At 43.9% G+C, this 18576-nt stretch overlaps 2 protein-coding genes across 2 annotated transcripts in view; one reads left to right on the top strand and one right to left on the bottom strand.

Annotated features, from left to right (window-relative positions):
• Positions 1 to 1517, top strand: part of CFAP100 (cilia and flagella associated protein 100) — a 39396-nt gene extending 37879 nt beyond the window's left edge. The window contains exons 18-19 of the mRNA XM_062585907.1: positions 334 to 427; positions 1404 to 1517. Coding sequence (XP_062441891.1) covers positions 334 to 427; positions 1404 to 1517 — 208 coding nt within the window. The remainder of the gene's footprint in view (positions 1 to 333; positions 428 to 1403) is intronic.
• A 541-nt stretch (positions 1518 to 2058) lies between these two features.
• On the bottom strand, positions 2059 to 16121 carry ZXDC (ZXD family zinc finger C). The gene is made up of 10 exons (XM_062585741.1): positions 15011 to 16121; positions 14730 to 14882; positions 13547 to 13625; positions 13286 to 13416; positions 11677 to 11847; positions 10276 to 10961; positions 9477 to 9561; positions 6826 to 6998; positions 5357 to 5458; positions 2059 to 4300 (listed from the first exon to the last, which is right to left on the bottom strand). The coding sequence occupies exons 1-10, from the start codon at positions 16119 to 16121 to the stop codon at positions 4214 to 4216; spliced, it is 2778 nt and encodes a 925-aa protein (XP_062441725.1). The 3' UTR covers positions 2059 to 4213.
• Positions 16122 to 18576: the final 2455 nt, after the last annotated feature.

The following is an 18576-nucleotide window of genomic DNA, read 5'->3' as shown; positions in this document are numbered from 1 at the left end:
CCACAAAGCTGGTGGGCATCTTAGTCTTACTGCAGAATTACTTGCTGAACAGCACATCTGTAACACAGTCAGAAAAGGGGTCTAGTCTCTCTGAATTACAAAGCTTAACATACTTTTCTCTCTTCACTCCAGAAAGAGTAGGAACAACTGCCCCAATATTTCCTTGACAGCTCCACATCAGAACCTCCTTCCCAGCAATGAGCTGGAACATCAGCTACATCTAAATCACTCTGCTCCAGCGACCTTATGCTGGTAGAGGAGCTGGGTGTCAAATGTGTATTGCATGTAGCTGTCCCCATGTTTAACTCACCCTTTATACTTTCCCTTCAAAAGGCTCAGAGAAGAAAAGATAAGACAACAGAAGCTGCTACAGGAGGAAAGACTGCAACGGGCCCTGGCAAGAGCACGGGCAGACATAAAGAAAAAAGTAAGTGTAGCATCTCTAGGAATACCTCATCTGACAGCTCACTTCGGAGAAAATGGGTATATTTAAACATCAAGCATCTAAGAGGAGTGCTTCTAGGGACATCCATAGTTGGGTGATGACACTCATACTCACATGCAGTCTGATTTACAGGACTGACTTAAGTAACCCCCTGGAAGTCAGTTAGACTGAGAATTACTCCAAGTTCAGTGCCCTTCCTCCCTCTTTCTCCCATACCAGTGTCTTGACCACATGGTCCTGTTCATTCTTTGCCAACCTTCTTATTAAGCTGATTTCAACTTATTAACCTAGTAATATTAAAAGAAAATGCAAGAAAAATGCAAAAGGGGAATCAGCAGCAAAAAGATACTCCCTACAACAGCACAAAGCCACTAAATCAGCTCAGCCATATCATCAAATCATACCTTTTTATGTCTCCATGTTACACCAAAACTGAGGTGTGATCTATCAGAGGTACAGCAGAGAGCCTCAGGCCATAGCTCCTGCTGCTAAGTAAGCAGTTGCATGTTTCACAGAACAACATAATCATGAGGGTAACCCAGTTCTCAGTCAGGCACTAAGTTGGTGACAGCCTGGGCTAGTGAAAACAGGCACCGTGAGTCCCTGCTACTTTATCCAATATAAAATAGAGAGTCCTGCAGGCTCCTTCAGCTATTTCTTTAGCCTTTTTAACTACTCACCCTCATTTAGTACAAAAAACTTTTCAGTACGAAAGAGTTGCACATACAGTACTACTTTGTAGAAACTGCAGCGTTAGCATATACATGGTCTTCAGCCACTTGACATCTATTTAAGAATAAAAAATAAGCTTAGTAGACACATGTAAATCTGCCTAGAAAACAGACAGCAAGGGGCAACAGCCCCTTGCATCAATGGAGACCCACAGCATGAAGCAGCTTCAGCAGTAGCTGCGTGACTCAGAGACACACTGCTGATGCACGTGCCTCTTTCTTGGCAGACTGGCAGGAGGCTGGTGTTTCGCTCCGACCCACCTGTCGAGAAGGAGAAGCAGCAGCAGACCCAAGAACAAATGGATGAAGAGAAGCAAGAACAGCTCTACTACTTTACCTGACAGGCACAGCCTTAATCACAAAGTGTAGAGTTGATAAGGTTTTAGAAAACTGTATTCTGTACATGTACGGTCCGTTAAGGGTCTACTTCATCTGTTCTGTTTGATTATCAACTTCTCAGCCCCACAAATTCCCTACCTTCTCCTGCCCCAAGATCCCAGATAATCATTTATTTTTCTATGCTGATTATTCATCTAAGAAAGTAAATTAAAACTCTCCTTCATTTTGTTTCTCAGGTTCCTGCTAGCAGCAAGGCTTTTCTCATTCAGCTTTTGAAACAAATAGCAACATCCATACAAACCTGACGAGTAGAATTTATCATATTCTTAAGTAACAATCTTTCTTACAGCAAAACTAAGCTAAGCACCTGTCAGACAGTTATTATAAAAACCAAGCTGGGAAGTGACTATAAAAATGAAAGCAGCATTTTAATCCAAAGGAGTGGGAGGGATGGGTTTCATTATAGACTCCATCTCACAATCAATTTGGGGGGGGGGGGAATTCTCAAAGGAAAAAAAAATAAAAGGTCTGCAAAAAGCAAGCTGTTGACCATTAGCTTTATATCAGACGTATCCACACCAATAACACTACCAGTGACAAAGTGACCATAAAAAAAAAAAAAAAAAAAAAGCTTTATTAACCCTTTTGCACCAGCAGTTCTTCAGGTATCCATTGCCAGCAATGGACTTCAAGCCAAGTGATCCAATTTTCAGCCCCAAGAGGTTAGCACTTTACATTCATTTACAAAGCTCAGTGAGGTACATTTTCAGAAGTAGAAGATTCAGTTGCAAGTCCCATAAAAAGATGGAGTGTTCCTTGGCCATTTTATTAGATTGAGAACTGGTATGGTCCTTGAGAATAGAATAATGCAGGCATCAGGAGTTTGAGGAGTCTCAGCTTCCCGGGAGAGCATGGTGACTGCTGGAGAAGACCCAGTTGTCCCTTCAACAAGATTCCTCCTCAACCCTTCTACCTCTCAGGAGCGGACTCCAGCCATTAGATAGAAGATCTCCCCTACCAATTAGTTTGGTTTGGAAACCCTTCCTGAGAGGGTTAAGAAATTCCCTGGACTTAAGCTGCAAATTCAGGATGAGAAGAACAGAGACCCTAACACTCAATTACTGAAGCTGAAGATAGAAAAATAAAACTGGTTCAACCAGAGAATAAAACACTGCCTACAAATCAGGATCTGAAGTTGACTGTAACCTGTATCCTTTTTTTTTTCAAGTCTTCAACAAAAGCATTTATCTGGACACATACATAGTTCAAAAGGCACAGGAAGTAAAAGCATTTCTGAATGACCTCAGGTGAATTCAACATCAGTATAACTGTAAAATAAATAAATATGTGCAAGATTAGAAAGATCACAATGTTCTTCTGCATGACGTTATTTTGTAAAAAATATACACATACGTGCATACACACACACACCTCATTGAGAATAAAAAACAGTACATACACCCTTTTATCAAACTCCTATACATAATATTTTATAGGCATTCAGGACACCACCATAAGAAACATTTATATTACTGCCTTAAAATGTAACCAAAGGGTTTCTTCTTCTATACAACGTTATGCTTATTTAGGTGTATGCAATCCAGGTTAAGTACATACAACCTCCCTTTCCCTCCCCATCCCACCCCCCCACTAGAAACTGCAGTTTCTCAAGGGGGCAAATCTTCCTAGGTAACAATTTTTTGCCCCTCCCAAAACTGTCTAACAACTGCATATTCTGTAAACCAGCTGGAAGCTCCAGGCTCACATGATATTCTGGGATATCACTAAAGAACAAGCGTTGAACAGTGTTCAAACGGAAAAAAAAAATAGTGGCCAGTTTACAGGTAACTTGGCAGCAGTTTATGTATGAGATATAATCAAGGTGCTTAAATTTAAGTGACCATCAACATTCCTCCCAAAAAGGGAACACAAAGATAACTAACCTCTCTCAGATGCTGTTGGACTTTTAGGTAATCACTTACAGTGAATACAGCTCTATTGCAGTTTCATTTTTCAAGTGTTGCTGGAAGAATTCAGCAGATTATTTGGGAAGTAGGAGCAAAGAAAGGGAGAAACTCAACATGAGCTACACACTGATTCACAGCTAAGTTAACATTTAGAATCTAGTTTTCTAAAACAAAGATTTTGGAGCATCTCATTTTCATGGCATTGTATGTTAATTTTGTTAGATATGATATTTTATTCCAGTTTTCTGCCAACGAACAGGGGCTAAACAATTTTTTTTTTCTAATGGAAAACACCTGCAAGATTTGCTCTTAATTCCTCAATGTCACTGGCTCCAACCGGAGACCAACAGAAGGAAAGTTTGAACTGTTATTGTCAGGATTATAAATTTGTATATGTTAGCTGCAGAATACTTGCTTTCCTGTGAAAACAGTAAATATTACCTCAGTTTGAAGTGTAATACAGTACTTCTCCCTGAAACAACACTGTACAGCAGCCTGCCTCAGTCTCTCTGACCACCAGGCAGACGGAGTATCTTACACAGGCACATCAAGTAGAATTTACATATTTTAAGAAAAACCTTTCAGCTGTAACTTTCCTTAGCAAATTGCAAAGAGTGCAACCATAATCCAGTACTCCTAGTTTTCATAGTTTCCTTGGAAAAAGACCCACACTTATCTCTGCCAAAACACGATTGCCTGATTTGTTTTCAAGTAACTGTTCTTAATAATGGTCATTCCAGATCCTGTAGGTTTATTGTGCTTCCAGTGAATTGAGAGTTATCAGAACCTGCATCATCTTCAGTGGAATTGTGTGGCTCCTGTTAAAGCAAACAGACAGCATGAAGAGTTCAGTGCTTTCACTTCTAGATGCTCTTAATGCTCATCAGTACGGTTACCTTGAAATTTATCCAAGGTCAGAGAAATGCTCTGAAAGGTTTAGGGGAAACCCAAAGCTTTCCTACTTCGGGGACCCACTCAAGCAGAGCCACTCCAGTTTTCCTTTGGATACTTCAGATGAGTATTATTGAAGGAGATAAATTAACATCAACTACTTGCTTTTCCTCTGATAACTCTCCACCATGGCCAACTATCCTAGTACTCTTGTATTTTTAGATTTATTATAGTAAGGTACTTCTCTATCGAGGGAAAGCACTTTTGCTGAGAATACTGCATTGCAGAGTCTATCAAACACAAAGCCCCGTATGGTCAAGCAGAAAATCTGTTTTGCGCACGTGCTAATCTTTCATTGCTGCTTGGTTCTCAGCTGTTCATACTCACTGACACACAGTTTGCTGGAACAGCAAAGACAATAAGCTACCTTCATGTATGAAGCTTTCTGTGTTCAAACAACTGAATCTCCACTGACACTCAGCAAACACCAAGGCAAAGAGGTACAAAGTATAAAATACAAAGTATTTTATACATTGTGACCAGACTTTCTGATTTAACTTCCTTTCATATTTTGATGCCTATTTCAAAAAAAAATCTATGCTCAAGGATTTATATCCCACTTCCCACACTTCCTGCAGTCTGTTACCTATTAATTCTGATCCTCTTTCTTGACTTATTTAATGTCTGCAATATGGGATCAGGAAAACAAGGATGGGCACTTCAGTAATGAATGAGTAGTATTTCTTATCCATTACTCAGTAACAGAGGAAGAAAAACAACCACCTACAATGTGTCAAAGGTGGGTAACATATACAAGATAAATCTAAATCTTGGTCTCCAATTCTCACAACTTCTTGTAAGTGAAATTAAATTCCCAACTGCAAACAGGGTATCTCCATTAGGCAAAACCCCACAGTGTTCACCATAAACTGTCTTCACTCTCAAGCTAGGTAACAGAAACCAACAGCTCTGAAATGCTGTACCTGAAGTATGTGAACAGGTAAATCCACTGTAAGCTGAGAATGCGATGAGGAGGACTGAGAGCTCAGTTGAAAGGGCAAATCTCCCTCTCCTGGAGGATCATCCTGTGAAGAAAGAAACACAGTGCAATTATGAGACTCCCAAGCATCACAACACAATACAGCAAATTTCACTGAACCTCACACCCTTAAAAAGTCTGATAAAGCCACTGCAGTTCAATGGTAAGGCCTGGATTCACAAAGGTATGCAGAAAGCTACCAGGTATATCTGAGCCTAGCCCAGCGTACAACCTACTATCCTAGTGCAATCAACTGTGAAAAATGGCAAGATCTGGTAAGGGAGAAATGGTTCTTCTTCCATTAAACATAACATTCTGAAACATGCTAAAGACTACAAGTTTCACTATGCCTTGTGCAACTGGTTCTTAATATAAAAGTTACAAATGGTAATACTAAAAGTTTTTGAGGAAGAAAGCTTGAATATCTGGCTGCTTCAAGAACCAGAAAAAAAGAGATAGGGAGAACTCTGTCCATAGAATTCTCCCTACCATATCTTGCCATTACAAATAAAGCGGAATAAAATTACCTTCTCCCTTGATACTACACAGATGCACACCTGGCCAAAACTGTGCTGCCCAACATGTCCCACTATCCAGCCCACATAGACTAACAGGTATTTTTAGAAAAAATCTTAAGTTTTATTTCAATCATTTACAGAAGTAACAGTTTAGGTCAAAACTTCATTTTCCAGGAATTTTTTGAAGCTAGTCTTTCTTACCTTCTAAATGGGAGAGAGGTGGCATAATGCAAGAATTTTAAGAGTGGGGAAGGAGCGAGGTGGGAAGACTAGAGTAGAAAGTCATACACTCATGCATCCCCTAAGTTAATGCATGCTAATAGTCCTTTTCTCTTGGAAGCCCTATTACCTCATACTTCAGGACAGGAATGCAAAATCTGTTTTGCAGCTCTAACAGCCTACTCAAATCGGGGAAAACTATAATACTTGGAGGCATCACAATTCTCCCATGCAAAATAGAAGCTTATTAAAACTCCTAGTTCTGCTGCAGTCCATTTCATGCCTCAAGCATCCTCCAGTCTAAGGAACTGAATGAGATGTTCCCTATACTCACAGGGCCCATATGTTCCAGGCTGGACTAAATGTTAGTACTAAAGGCAAATAAAAACATCTCATTTATTTCTACAGTGCATCTGTTCTGGACCTCAGCAGATGTATGATTGAACCAGTTCTGTTTTCAGGCATTTCCAGACCTCTCCAAAGCCAGTTTTCCTATCAGCTTCACAGAATGTTTCTGGTGAGCAACTGCCCTAATGGACATGGTAGGTACTGCAGATCTCAAGATCTCACAGTGGGCAGCAGTACCTGAGTTCACCAGTAGTTAAGATTCCTCTGTAAATGGCAACTTCAGCAAGTAACAGAGAAGATGAGCAGGTCTGTCCTCTTCAGTCCTTACCTGAAGGAGCTGAATTTGCACATACTGTGCTCCAGTGGCAGGGTCCCTTATTGTCAGCCCTCCATTTGGCAGAACAACGTTGCCACCCAGTCGACCGCCAGGAGTGGATGACGAAAAGCTGGTAGGGCTTACTTTATCACCTTTGCTTTTCCTCTGACCAGAGCCAGATGCCCCTAAAAAAGAGTGATTTTGATATTTAGACTGTCAGAAGTAATTTGCCCCAATTGCTTGCTGGTATTTTTCAACTTTATGGTGTTATTTACACTGTACCACTAATTAACACTACATAGCAAATGCCTGGAACAGTGCAATATAATTAAGCACCATCTGACAACTACTAAAAGCCCAGACAGCAATCAGCTCATGAACTCCAATTGCTGAGTGAGCACTCATCTTTTACAGTAATAGCATTCAAACCATATCACAAATTGCTAGGCTTATAGCTCACCCTTCTGGTAGCATCAAAGTACCAACTTATTTGTGGAGTTACAGAATACAATTGGGAAGTGGAATTGCATTTTCTATTTTTGATTTTGCAACTCATTTCCTGAGTAGTCACATGCATAATTTTTTTCAGACTGTAAAAAGAGCACAATGAAGCTCATCTATTTCCAGAAATATTTCAAGGCCACAGAAGTACAAAAAGCCATCATTTATGACACTGGTGGTTAAACACATACACAGAAGCTTTACAAGCAACTCCAGTTCAGCCATTTGGTTTTACTCCACATCAGCATCTAGCTTATTGAACAAACACAGGACACTCAAGTGAGCAACAACCTTAAACAAATCCCTAATCAAAGCTGTATCATGACCAGCAATTGTAATACCAGGCAATTCAAATCAAACCGTCTCTGAATTGGCAGGATATTCTCCAAATAGAAAAGTTTCACTATGTGCTTCATGAACAACCATTTGTTAATTTTGTTCTAAAGAATTTTTCAGAAAACACTGACAAACAGCTGTTATTTCTAGGAACTGAGAGTTAAACACTAATATATGGTCTGACTAAGACTTTGAAATTTAGTCTGTAAATATTAATATCCTGAACTTTATAGTCTGTGAGCTCTGAGGTATTTAATAACTGCTTTTTGCTTTGAAACTTTGTGGCAAGTTACACTGGGTAAAATTACAGCCTCTTTTAAGGCCTCCAGCAATCTATTTCTCAGTTTGCTTATCCCAAAAAATCTCAAATTCTTTTCTGCTTTGCTGACTGTTAGTTCTGCTATCCTACACATTTTCAACACTGAAACTTGGAAAGATTTCCCAGTAACTATCTTCCCACCTAAATTCTATTTCTCTCATTTTTTTAAACTTAAATATTCTTAGTTTTAAATAGTTCCTTTCACCAACCTCAACTTTGACTAAGAAGTATTTAAGGGTTTCTTGGATAATCCAGTGTCAGAAACAAGATAAACTAGTCTTGTGTCACATGCTAGAAACCAGAAACCTAACCAAAATAAACATAACAGTACAATATCTTCAACTGCTTCAACTCTTAAGTTACTCAAGCTTAATATTCACAATAGTTTAATATTAAAAAAAAAGAAAAAAAAACACTAGATTTTCCTTCAAAGTGTTTGTTTAACCTGGCTAAACTAATTACAAATACAAGACTTTTTGGACCACTGTAAGAAGCACATACTAGCATTAAGGTAATGACAATTGGGAGCCTTGAGTAAGAATGGAAATAGAAATTTTCTGAAGTCATTTCAGAAGACAGGCACAGATCAAGTGCGATCATCTTTTCAATCTAATGTCCAAAATGCCTGTTTGATGATAAGCTGCACAATTTTAACCAGCTCCACAAACTGATTATCTTTCTGTATGCTGCTTTACTAGACAAGGCAGAATATATGCAGGTACATGACTTACTTCAGAAGAAGTCTCTTACCTCATCTAAAAAAACATCATTTTAATTTTCAGAGGTGGCAAAGAGCTGCAAGGAAGAACTAAGCTCTACACGCGATGCTCTTTCCCCAGCCCTTATGGTAGACACAACTCAAAATACTTGAGTTTGTGCAAGTCTAGTAAACCATAAACCACACTGGATCTGACAAAGTATCTATTCTCATCAGACAGCTATGAGTCAAGCTACAGTTTCAGAGAAAGAAGACATCTGAAATCATGCTCTAAACCTCGCCTTGTGCAAGACCTCTCTCCAAGGCTCAAATCTAATAAAAAGGTTAATGTAGTTCTAGATAACTGAAGGAAAAATATCCTCCACATTGTATACACAGTATTACTGAGTGAAAAACAAGCAAAACAAATCTAACTGATGATCTCTTTGTCTGTGCTCAGTAACAGAGACCCCAGTCAGTAAGACCAGAAGCACAAACAACAGAAAGCAAAGTGACATCAAGTCAAATTTTAAGAAGAAAATAAAAAGCAGGTGAAGAAAGAAAGAGATGGTGTCTTTTTTAACAATTGGGAAATCTACAGTGCAGATTTACTTACAAGCTTACTGTGAATCTAGGATTTCAGGGAATCATTCTTGGTAATACATATATACCACATGCACAATTTTTTTTAACTGACAATAAATCAAATAGGGTATTTAAAAAAACATGCTCTCATACCTGCTGCCATTCCAGCGCCACATACACTAAATAATTGTATTTACCAAATTTAACAAAAGGAATACTTCTCACCTGTGCTGCTCCCATTCCCTTTTTGTTTTCTTTTCTTGGCTAGCTGAATAGCTCTGTAGTCTGTTCTCGCAGACCCACAACTCTCCTATTAAAAATAAAACCCCAAGAGATAGGAAGTTTTTGAATGCAAGAACAAACTAAGACATCAAAACCAGACTAATGGGTTCCCAGTTGTGGCTGTCTTTTGTATTATAAACACTGAATTTTATTTTCTAACTTTCTTCTGATTAGCATGTCAGCAAATTCCCTGCATGTACTTACAAATTAGCTCCGTATTTATAAGCATTCAGATTTTAATAGGGTAAACACTGTGACAGAGGGAATGTTTTATACTGTAAACAGTTACACATAAATAGCATTGTAAAGCAGAAAGGGAAGAGTACTTAAAACAGCTCTACATGGATGTAGACTGAGGTGAAAATGTTTCAGTTACTCTCATTAATGCATGAGATATACCATATATTCTTATACCTGAGTTTTCCTGTAAATCCCATTTCATCCTCAGAGGGATACATTTTAGACATTTATTTTTTTAAATCCCTTACTTCAAACACTTTTCGCTCTTCCCACTAGAATTCAGATTCTCTTAAGCAAACTTATCACCATGCTGAATCTACTCCTGATAACATACTCTTCAACACAGTGTTCTATGTCCTTCATCAAAAAAGCCCGAATACGTCATCATTGAAATCACACTTAGTGCGAAATCACATAAAGGTCTGCCTATAAGTAGCAATGCATATCATCAAAGTTAGGGTGTCTCAGTCACTTCAGGATAATGAATATAGTTACCACATACCAAAAATGAACTGCCAGTCACTGTGCTAAGATCCATTTCTTTCTGAGCACTGTAGCTTCCTGGAGGGTTGGAGAAAACAAACTGAGTCACTACTTTGCTGCCTTCTTGCTGGCCAACAACATCCGAGCTGGGAAGTAAATTTCGTTCAACTTTAGTTGGCGTTAGTAACTCAGGCACATTGGTACCACCGAGGCTACTAGAAGGAGTCAAAGTGGCAGTGTCAATTGTTAAATTATTGCTGGACGTCAAACCGTGCATATCTTGATTGGAATTCCTCACCGATAGAGATGCTAGCGAACCCAAGGCTTCCGCGTTGACAGTCTGTACATCATCCAAATTTAAAGTGCTTTGCTGTAGAACTGTTGCACCGGTTCCCAGTAGAAGAGAACTGTCCAAGCTCTGCGGCATATCACTACTAGCCACCAATATCAAGGGATCAACTGTCTGACTTAAAGAATTGTTACTGACAGGCAGGTTTCCTCCGAGCGTCGAGCCCACTGAAGCAACGTCTATTGTGACAATCCCAGAGTTCACTAGTGCCATGTCTGTTGCAATTCCAGAATTGTTACTGGACACATTGGAGAACAGGGATACGAGGTCTATGTTGCTGAGATCACTTTGTCCTGGACTAGTGAGTTCACTGCTGGGTGTGAGGGAGCTGGTTGCTTCAAGCTGAGTAAGGAGATCTGGAATAGAATAAATTTTGAACATCTTTAACTGCTAGAACAAAAAAAAGAGAGAAAATGCTACCACCTATCAGGAACAGAACCCAGTCAAGGGAAAAAATACATAAAGAGACTGCAACAGTATCTTTTCTTACAGGAAGAAGGTAAAACAGCAACAGTGCGCTAAATGCAACTAAACTTTTTAGGCAGGCTTTAATTATAAGACCATAGTATCAGATACTGGAGAAAAAAAAACTGAATGTTCTAGGAACAAGTTCTCAGCCTATTAACACACTTCCCAATTTCCCTGAAAGTATATTAAGGAAAAAAAGCTTACTGAAATAAGTGCATCCCTTCACTGAGAACTTTCAGTTACAAAAGCGCTTTTCAAAAGGTAACACTAAAGCAGTCCAGACTAAGTTAGGTTTTAGAGGAATGGGAAGAAGAGTACTTTTAGTCCTTGCTTATATTTTACAGGTGGCAAGGAGAATGACAAGCTCCACTTCATTCAAAAAAGTTGTAATTTCTGAATCAACTCAGGCCAAGCTCAAGTCTCACTTTCTGATGCTTAGTTTCAGCTCCCACTGAAAATTTTACTGGGAGAAAAGTAACTCCAGTCTTGACGATTTTGCCATTCATATTAATGGTGTAAGGATTTTGCCCTAAGTAAATATACATTTTGCTTAACAAAACATTTAGCTTTTCCACCTTCCCATAGGTTTAGAAAATACATTACCTGGGCTGAAGTTGTGCTGTTTTACCATATGTGTTTTCATGCTGTGTTTGGAAGTGAACAATTTATTACAGCTGGATATAGGGCAGCGAGTCTTTAATGAGTCCACATCTTGAAGATGCTTTTTGGAGTGAATATATAGACTACTTCGTGCTGAGAATTTTGCACAACAGCCTGCAAGAAGATATGTGACTTTAAAAATTCGTTTCAGTCTAGTTTTAATTTGACGTTAATATTGGCGTCCTAACAACACAAATTAGAGTAGCTCTGAAGAACTATTTGCTATTTTGCAGCATCTGAGTATGCGGTTCCACAGTAAATTAAAGGAACAGAAGGAAGTCAAATATACATTTCCCTGTTTCATATCAAGGATGATTAGGTGCATAGGACAGTTCAATAATCTGTTTCCAACAGCAAGAAACTCAAATAAGTAATCCAGTGGAATGGACAACATTTCCCCATTACACCATCTTAAATGAAAGCATTTTATGATGACTGCTTCCAAAAATCAATAAAGAAAAGAAACAATCATGAAGTGGAGCTAGTTTACTTTAGGAAATAGACTATTCCACATCTGCGAAAGCTGCATCATGTTAGGGCTCAACCCCCGCTCTCCTCAAGTCATAACAATACAAGCTACGTGCAGGTTTCTTATCAGCCACATTTTACTTCCTCAAGCTTGGACTACAAGCTTTTGTGTCTACAGAAATGGAGGTGGTGAGCGCTCAGCACTCGGGCAAGGTGTGCTGCTTCAACAGTCTCCTTGTATCTTTCAGAAGAAGCTAGATGGCATCTTCCTGCAGATCTGACCCAGCCACAGGCCCCAAACACACTACACAAACAAACACACTATGTTCCCCATCACAGGAGGACAAGTGAATGAAAAGACAAAGCCTTTACTTTAAATACAACCTTTAAATACACCACCTCCTTTTTTTTTTTTTTTTAATTATTTACAACTTTTGCAAACTTTGCTTTGCTTGTTTTAAATCCACTGCTTTCTCCACTTTCAGAAGCTGCCTCTAATCAGACCAGCCCCGAAATCTTTAGGTTTTACTCCTCCACTGCAGTTCTACTGAAGCAATGTAGGCAACTAAGAAACCCACGCAGCATCAGCTGTGCTCCTGCATGACCAAAAACCACAGCAGATACCATTGACATGTCTACCCATCATCCCAGCAGCGAAGACTGCCCCAGGACAATCACCAAGAAAATATTAGTACAGTGAACACTCAGATGACAAGTCACAACAGCAAAACCAGCCTTGAAACTGCTACATGGGACCATTTTTCACTACTTTTGATGAATGCAGTGAAAAAGTTGGGCTGCAGAAACTGGGTATCAGAACTCATGTTTTCCAGAATAAAGCAGCTTTGTTCATGGTAATGAAAAGAAACCAAGTAACAACAGCATGAACCACTGTTTCCTTCGCATCCCACAAATTTGACAGTGATCCCTCAATCGGTTACATGTCTTCTGTTTAGTTTTAAATCTTCAAATTTCATTAGAAGAGTGACTCTAAATTCTTCCAACCCTGTAACAAACCTGCATCTGGGGAAAAAGCATGCAAATTCTCTAGGTACATCAATTACACAAAAGAATCAAAAAATACCTTCTACTGGACACTCGAATGGTTTTGTACCAAGGTGAGTTATACTATGGCCTTTCAAGTGTTCTGCTCTTGTGAAGGACTTCCCACAACCTTCTACTGGACACATAAACCTTCTGTCATCTTCATGTTTCCTACAAGGGAGGGAAATGACCATTGGCAAGATTAAATCCACTGCTTACCTACTGGAAGGAAAAAAAAACATACACACACACACACTAACAGCAAGGGATGATTTAAAACAGAATAATCAGAAAAGACTACCTTTTATGTCTCAGTAGCTTGGACATACTGGTGAAAGACCAGCCACAACCTTCAAAGTCGCAGATAAAAGGCCTTTCACCTTAAGCAAAAAAAGGTTGCATTAACGATCTAACATCAAAACACACACTGCTGTTAGAAGATCTCAAAAGCTGCTTATATTGAATTATTTTAAGACAACAAGAAGCCTCAACCACCTTTTCACGCAACTCTTTGCAGAGTACTGCGATGCCCCCTTCCCCGTCATCCAGTCTGAGACTTCTTTAACCTAGGACCATTACATCTTTTCCTGTGCATCACAAAACACAGATCATTACTAATTGACCTCGTGTTTATCTGAGGACTGCGGTCTTTCTCAGTTTTCTGCTTTTTACTTTCAGCAATCACAATCCATCCTACCTCTCTTTGGCTTTGTATTGGCTTTCTGTAACCTGATCTTTCCGAGTGTTCTCCCAAGGACTCTTTCCAGATAACCCATGACTCTCTTGAAGGTGTTTCAACAACCAGTACTAACATTACTTAAAACAGAAACGAGACCAAAATGTTTTTCCTGTTTTCATGACCTGTGACAATGACCTGTACAGAGAGCTCCCCTGTGAAACTAGTTTTCATCACTTCTTTGAACTTTGACTTAACAAAAAAGGAAAATTTCTAAAAGATAGTGAAACAGCATTGCGAGGCCATAAAACTGGAGAAAAACTCAAGACAAGCCAGAGTACAGAATTGTCTTTAAAATATTAAAAGGCTAGATTTCAGTTTGACCATGGTCCCTATAAATCAGTGGGGCCTCCCCACGGATTTATCTTCTTGCTATTCCAAATCTTGATACATGTATTTCATTTGTTAATTTTCTGGGGGGGGGGGGGTTTGACCACAATTAGGATTTTACACCTCGTTTTGAATGCCTACAAAGCTGGGGAACAGGGCTGATCTGGCAGGGGAACTTTTCTGAGCAGAGTTCGCACGCCACACGACACAGCTTTGCACAGCTGCTTGCAGACTCAGCAAGTTCGTTCAGTGGGTTCTCACCCCCCGAAACTGATGAAAGATGAAACGTTTTCACTGACTCGGCAGTAACCCACGTCACCCTTCCTCCCTTCATGACCCTCCAGCAAGCCCAAGCCGTCAGTCGCCCTACTCCGGCGCAGGCCGCCCCAGGCGCGAGCTGCCCGCCGCGCGCGACTACCTGTGTGACTCCGCATGTGGATTTTCAGGCGGCAGGCCTTGTCGTACTGCTTGTTGCAGCCGGGGAAAGAGCAGGAGAACTGCTCTTGCTCTCTGAAGTGGGCTCGGTTGTGCGAGAAGAGCGCGCTCACGGTGATGAAGGTCCTCTCGCACCCTAGGCAGACAGCGCAGACAGCGCATCAGCTGGATGCGAACGCGGAGGAGGAAGAGGACGCGCTCCTCCTCCTCCTCCTCCTCCTCCTCCTCCTCCCGGCCCGCCGCGGCGCTCGGGCGGGGGCTTACCGGGGAAGTCGCAGCGGAAGGGCCGCTCGGGCTCCAGGTGGCTGCGGCGGCGGTGGGCGGCGAGGCGGGCGGCGCTGGGGAAGCGCTGCCCGCACGCCTCGCACTTGTGCGCCGCCTCCTGCTCGTGGGCGCGGCTGTGGGCCCGCAGGTTGTAGACCGTGGTGAAGCGCTTGGCGCAGCCCGGCGCCGCGCAGGCGAAGGGCCGCAGCTTGTCGTGCGAGTGCAGGTGCCGCCGCAGCTTGTAGGCCGTGGCGAAGGACCAGGCGCAGCCGGGCACCGGGCAGCCGAAGGGCCGCGCCGCCGCCGCCCCGCGGCCGCCCTCCTCCTCCTCCTCCTCGCCGCCGCCGCCGTGCGCCGCGAGCCGGTGCAGCCGCAGCTGCTGCTTGCGGGGAAAGGCCTCGCCGCAGCGCGGCTCGGGGCAGGGGAAGGGCGGCGGCGAGCGCGGCCGCGGCCCGCCCGGCGGCTCGGCGGCGGCGGGCGGCGGCGGGGTGGGCGGCGGCGGCGCGGCGCCCGCGGCCTGCTCGGCGCCGGGCCCCAGCGTCAGGACGCCGTTCTCGATGCGCACGACCAGGCTCTGGTTGTTGATGGTGATGGTCCCCGAGAAGGAGCCGTCCTCCGCCGCGCCGCCATCGCCCTCGCCCTCGCCGCAGGCGGCGGCGGGCGGCGGCAGAGGCGGAGGCGGCAGAGGCGGCGGCGGCGGCTCCGCCGAGCCGGGGGCCTCCTCGGGCGGCTCGGCGGGCGGCGGGCCGGGCTGGGCGCGCCCCGCTTCGCTGCCGCCGCCGCCCGCGCCGGCCTCGGCCGCGCCGCGCACCACGTTGAAGACGAGCAGGAGCCCGTCGTTGTCGGGCGCGGGCCCCGCCGGCGGCGCGCAGGGGCCGGGCGCCGCGCTGGCGCCGGGCTCCGGCTTCTCCTCCACCAGCAGCACCGGGAAGCTCACGTAGAGGCCCGCCGAGGCGGTGCTGGCGGCGGGGGAGGAGGCGGCGGGGGAGGAGGCGGCGGCGGGCGGCGGCGGCGGGCGGCGCGGGGCGGCGGACGGCGCGGCGGGGCCGCCATGTTGGGTGCCGGGCCGGGCCCGGGCCGCCTCCGCGGCGGGCAGCCCCTGCGTTTCCATCTTGGGGGTCCCTGTAGCAGCGGCTGAAACCGGAGCCGCGGGGCGGGGCCGCCGGGGCGCCGCGCGGCGAGCGGGGAAACCCGGAGCGCGGCCGACAGCGGAGCGGAGCGCGAGCGGGCCGGGAGGCGGGAGGCGAAACGCGGAGCGCGGAAGCGTGGACGGGGCGGAGCGGGGCGCGGGCAGCGGCCTCCCCCCGGCCGCGGACGGCCGCCGTGCAGCCCTGAGCGCCTTCTCTTCCCTATCTCCCGGTCTCAAGTAGCTAGCGCAAAGTGGCACAGCTAGCATTCTTCTGGCATTTAGAGGTTATTCCAATATATTTGCATTTACGGGCTATTCCAGTGTGTTTGTATTCCTGTTAATGTCAAGGGATAAACTACGCCAGAGCAAAGCACTTCTATCAGCCTCCAACCACACTGGGAGAGTTATAACTTCTAAAGATTTTGGTAAAAACATTCCCCCTACACCTTCAATGGAAATGTAAAAATTGTGCATTAACCGTTAATAAGACATTACATCGAGCGACGAGGCTTCCCCATTGCTGTTCAAAGCACAGGCTGTGCCGCTCCATCTCCGCAGCCCCCGTCGCGGTGCGCTTTTTCAGTGCACGGGAGAAGGGTCTTAAAGACATTGCAAATTGCTGTGCACAGGGGAATGCATTGCAAAGGGGGGGGGGGGAAGGACAGAAACGCAAACACAAGAGGCGATATAGGATAGGAAAGAGGCTGTCAAACAACATAGTGGTGCTGAAGGTTGTTGAACACAGGTAAGAACTATAAATTCAGCTAATGCATTAAAAAATTAATTCTTGTGCAAGACTCTTTGTGAGACAATATTGAGCCGCCTTATGGCTCTTCTCTTCCTGTTACTTGATCAAATAAATGCTCATGGCCAGAGATGGCACGAGCCCCCCGGTGCCTCCAGGAGCAGCGAGATGCACCCAGCAGATGGTGCCGTGCTCCTGCCGCCGTGCGAGGGATTTCTCCTCTCCCCGGAGCGATGCTGTGTCGGGTCTCGAAGAGCGAGGGTGGGAAGCTGCTGGCCGGGCACACTCGGCTCTGGGGGAGCTAGTTCCCCTTGCAATAGGGCTGCAGGTGCGCACGCAGCCACGCTGTGCGCCTTTTGCAGCCTTCCACCCAAAGGAGAAGTCCCAGCCGAAGGCGCTGGCTGCCTCAGCTCAGCCTCCCCGAGATGCCCCGCTTACCCCACTGCTGACTGCCCCTGCATCTGGGCAGTTCCTGTTCCTCACTGCTCTGGGCCATCCAGACCTCACTGCAGAGGTCTTTGCAGTGCCCTTCAGCAGCCTTTCTTCACATTCCCAGGAAAAGAAAGGTTTGGCACAGTGTTGGTTAGTATATCAGGTGCATCTTTGATTGAGGAATGTCACACCTGAAGGGGGGAAGAAAAATATCTAGCCACAAATCCCTTGCATGTGCCATAGGCTGGAGAGATTTGACAGTATCCTCAGAGCAGCTGGCAGCTCTCCGAGAGCAAAAACGATGCCTTTTAAAAAAGATGCCTTGAAAACCACCTAGTTACAGCGACAGGCAGACAAATGTCCTCTATCAATGATCCTTCCTCATTCGGGTTTGTTGTTCTCTTGCTTCTGCCTGCAGCCAGGTACAAGCTTCTCAGGACAAGCACCTCCATATTACAAGGAGAGCATCAAGATATCAGGGCTCCTTGGAAGGACGGCTGAGCCTGTGGCAAGCCTGAGACCTCGCTACAGAAATTCACTACCTCAATGTCTGTTGTGTGGACCTGTTGTGGTGGCTGCAGACATACGCTTTGGAGAAGACTTCTCTGCCTTTTTTTGTGTGTGTGTTTGTCTGGGAGCGAGGTCTTCCTCCTAGAAATGACATGAGCATCACCTGCTGCGTATTCCGAGGAGTGGGAAATAGGTTCCTGTTCCCCTGTGCTCTCCCAAAGGCAGTGTAAGCCTCAGTCAGTTCATATCAGTTAAGTCCTTTCAGATATGCTGTCAAAGGACCACAAAGTAGGTTTAAATGTATACACATAATTAAAAATACTTCATAATACAAATAAGCTGCAGTGAGTATTCATAAATATGATAAACTGCTTGTCAATTCACTGCCTTTTTACAACTCATGTTACTTACTCATATTAAGTAAACAGACATACACTTTACAATACAATCTTCAACTAGCAGCTCTTGCACAGAGCTAGTTTTTGAGTTCTGAGTCTCCCTACAAGTAGTCTGGGCTTACAAATAAAAGCCCAGGGACGTGAGTGGCATTAAACAGGGGTGCACGTGCAAAGTTAAGTCATCTGGTCAGTAAAACCACAGGATGAAAACAGGTTTCCTTTTGTCTGCGATACAAAGGCGAGCATGCTGGCAGGTACCCAGTACTAAATAACGCAAAAGTAGGTGAAGAATCCATAACAAAATATTTCTTCAACATTTTGTCTTTAGTGGAATTTAAATTCAGAATTAAGA

The sequence above is a fragment of the Rhea pennata genome, chromosome 12, assembly GCF_028389875.1.
Source record: "Rhea pennata isolate bPtePen1 chromosome 12, bPtePen1.pri, whole genome shotgun sequence".
Taxonomy (NCBI): domain Eukaryota; kingdom Metazoa; phylum Chordata; class Aves; order Rheiformes; family Rheidae; genus Rhea; species Rhea pennata.
This window is presented reverse-complemented; position numbering and strand designations above follow the sequence as displayed.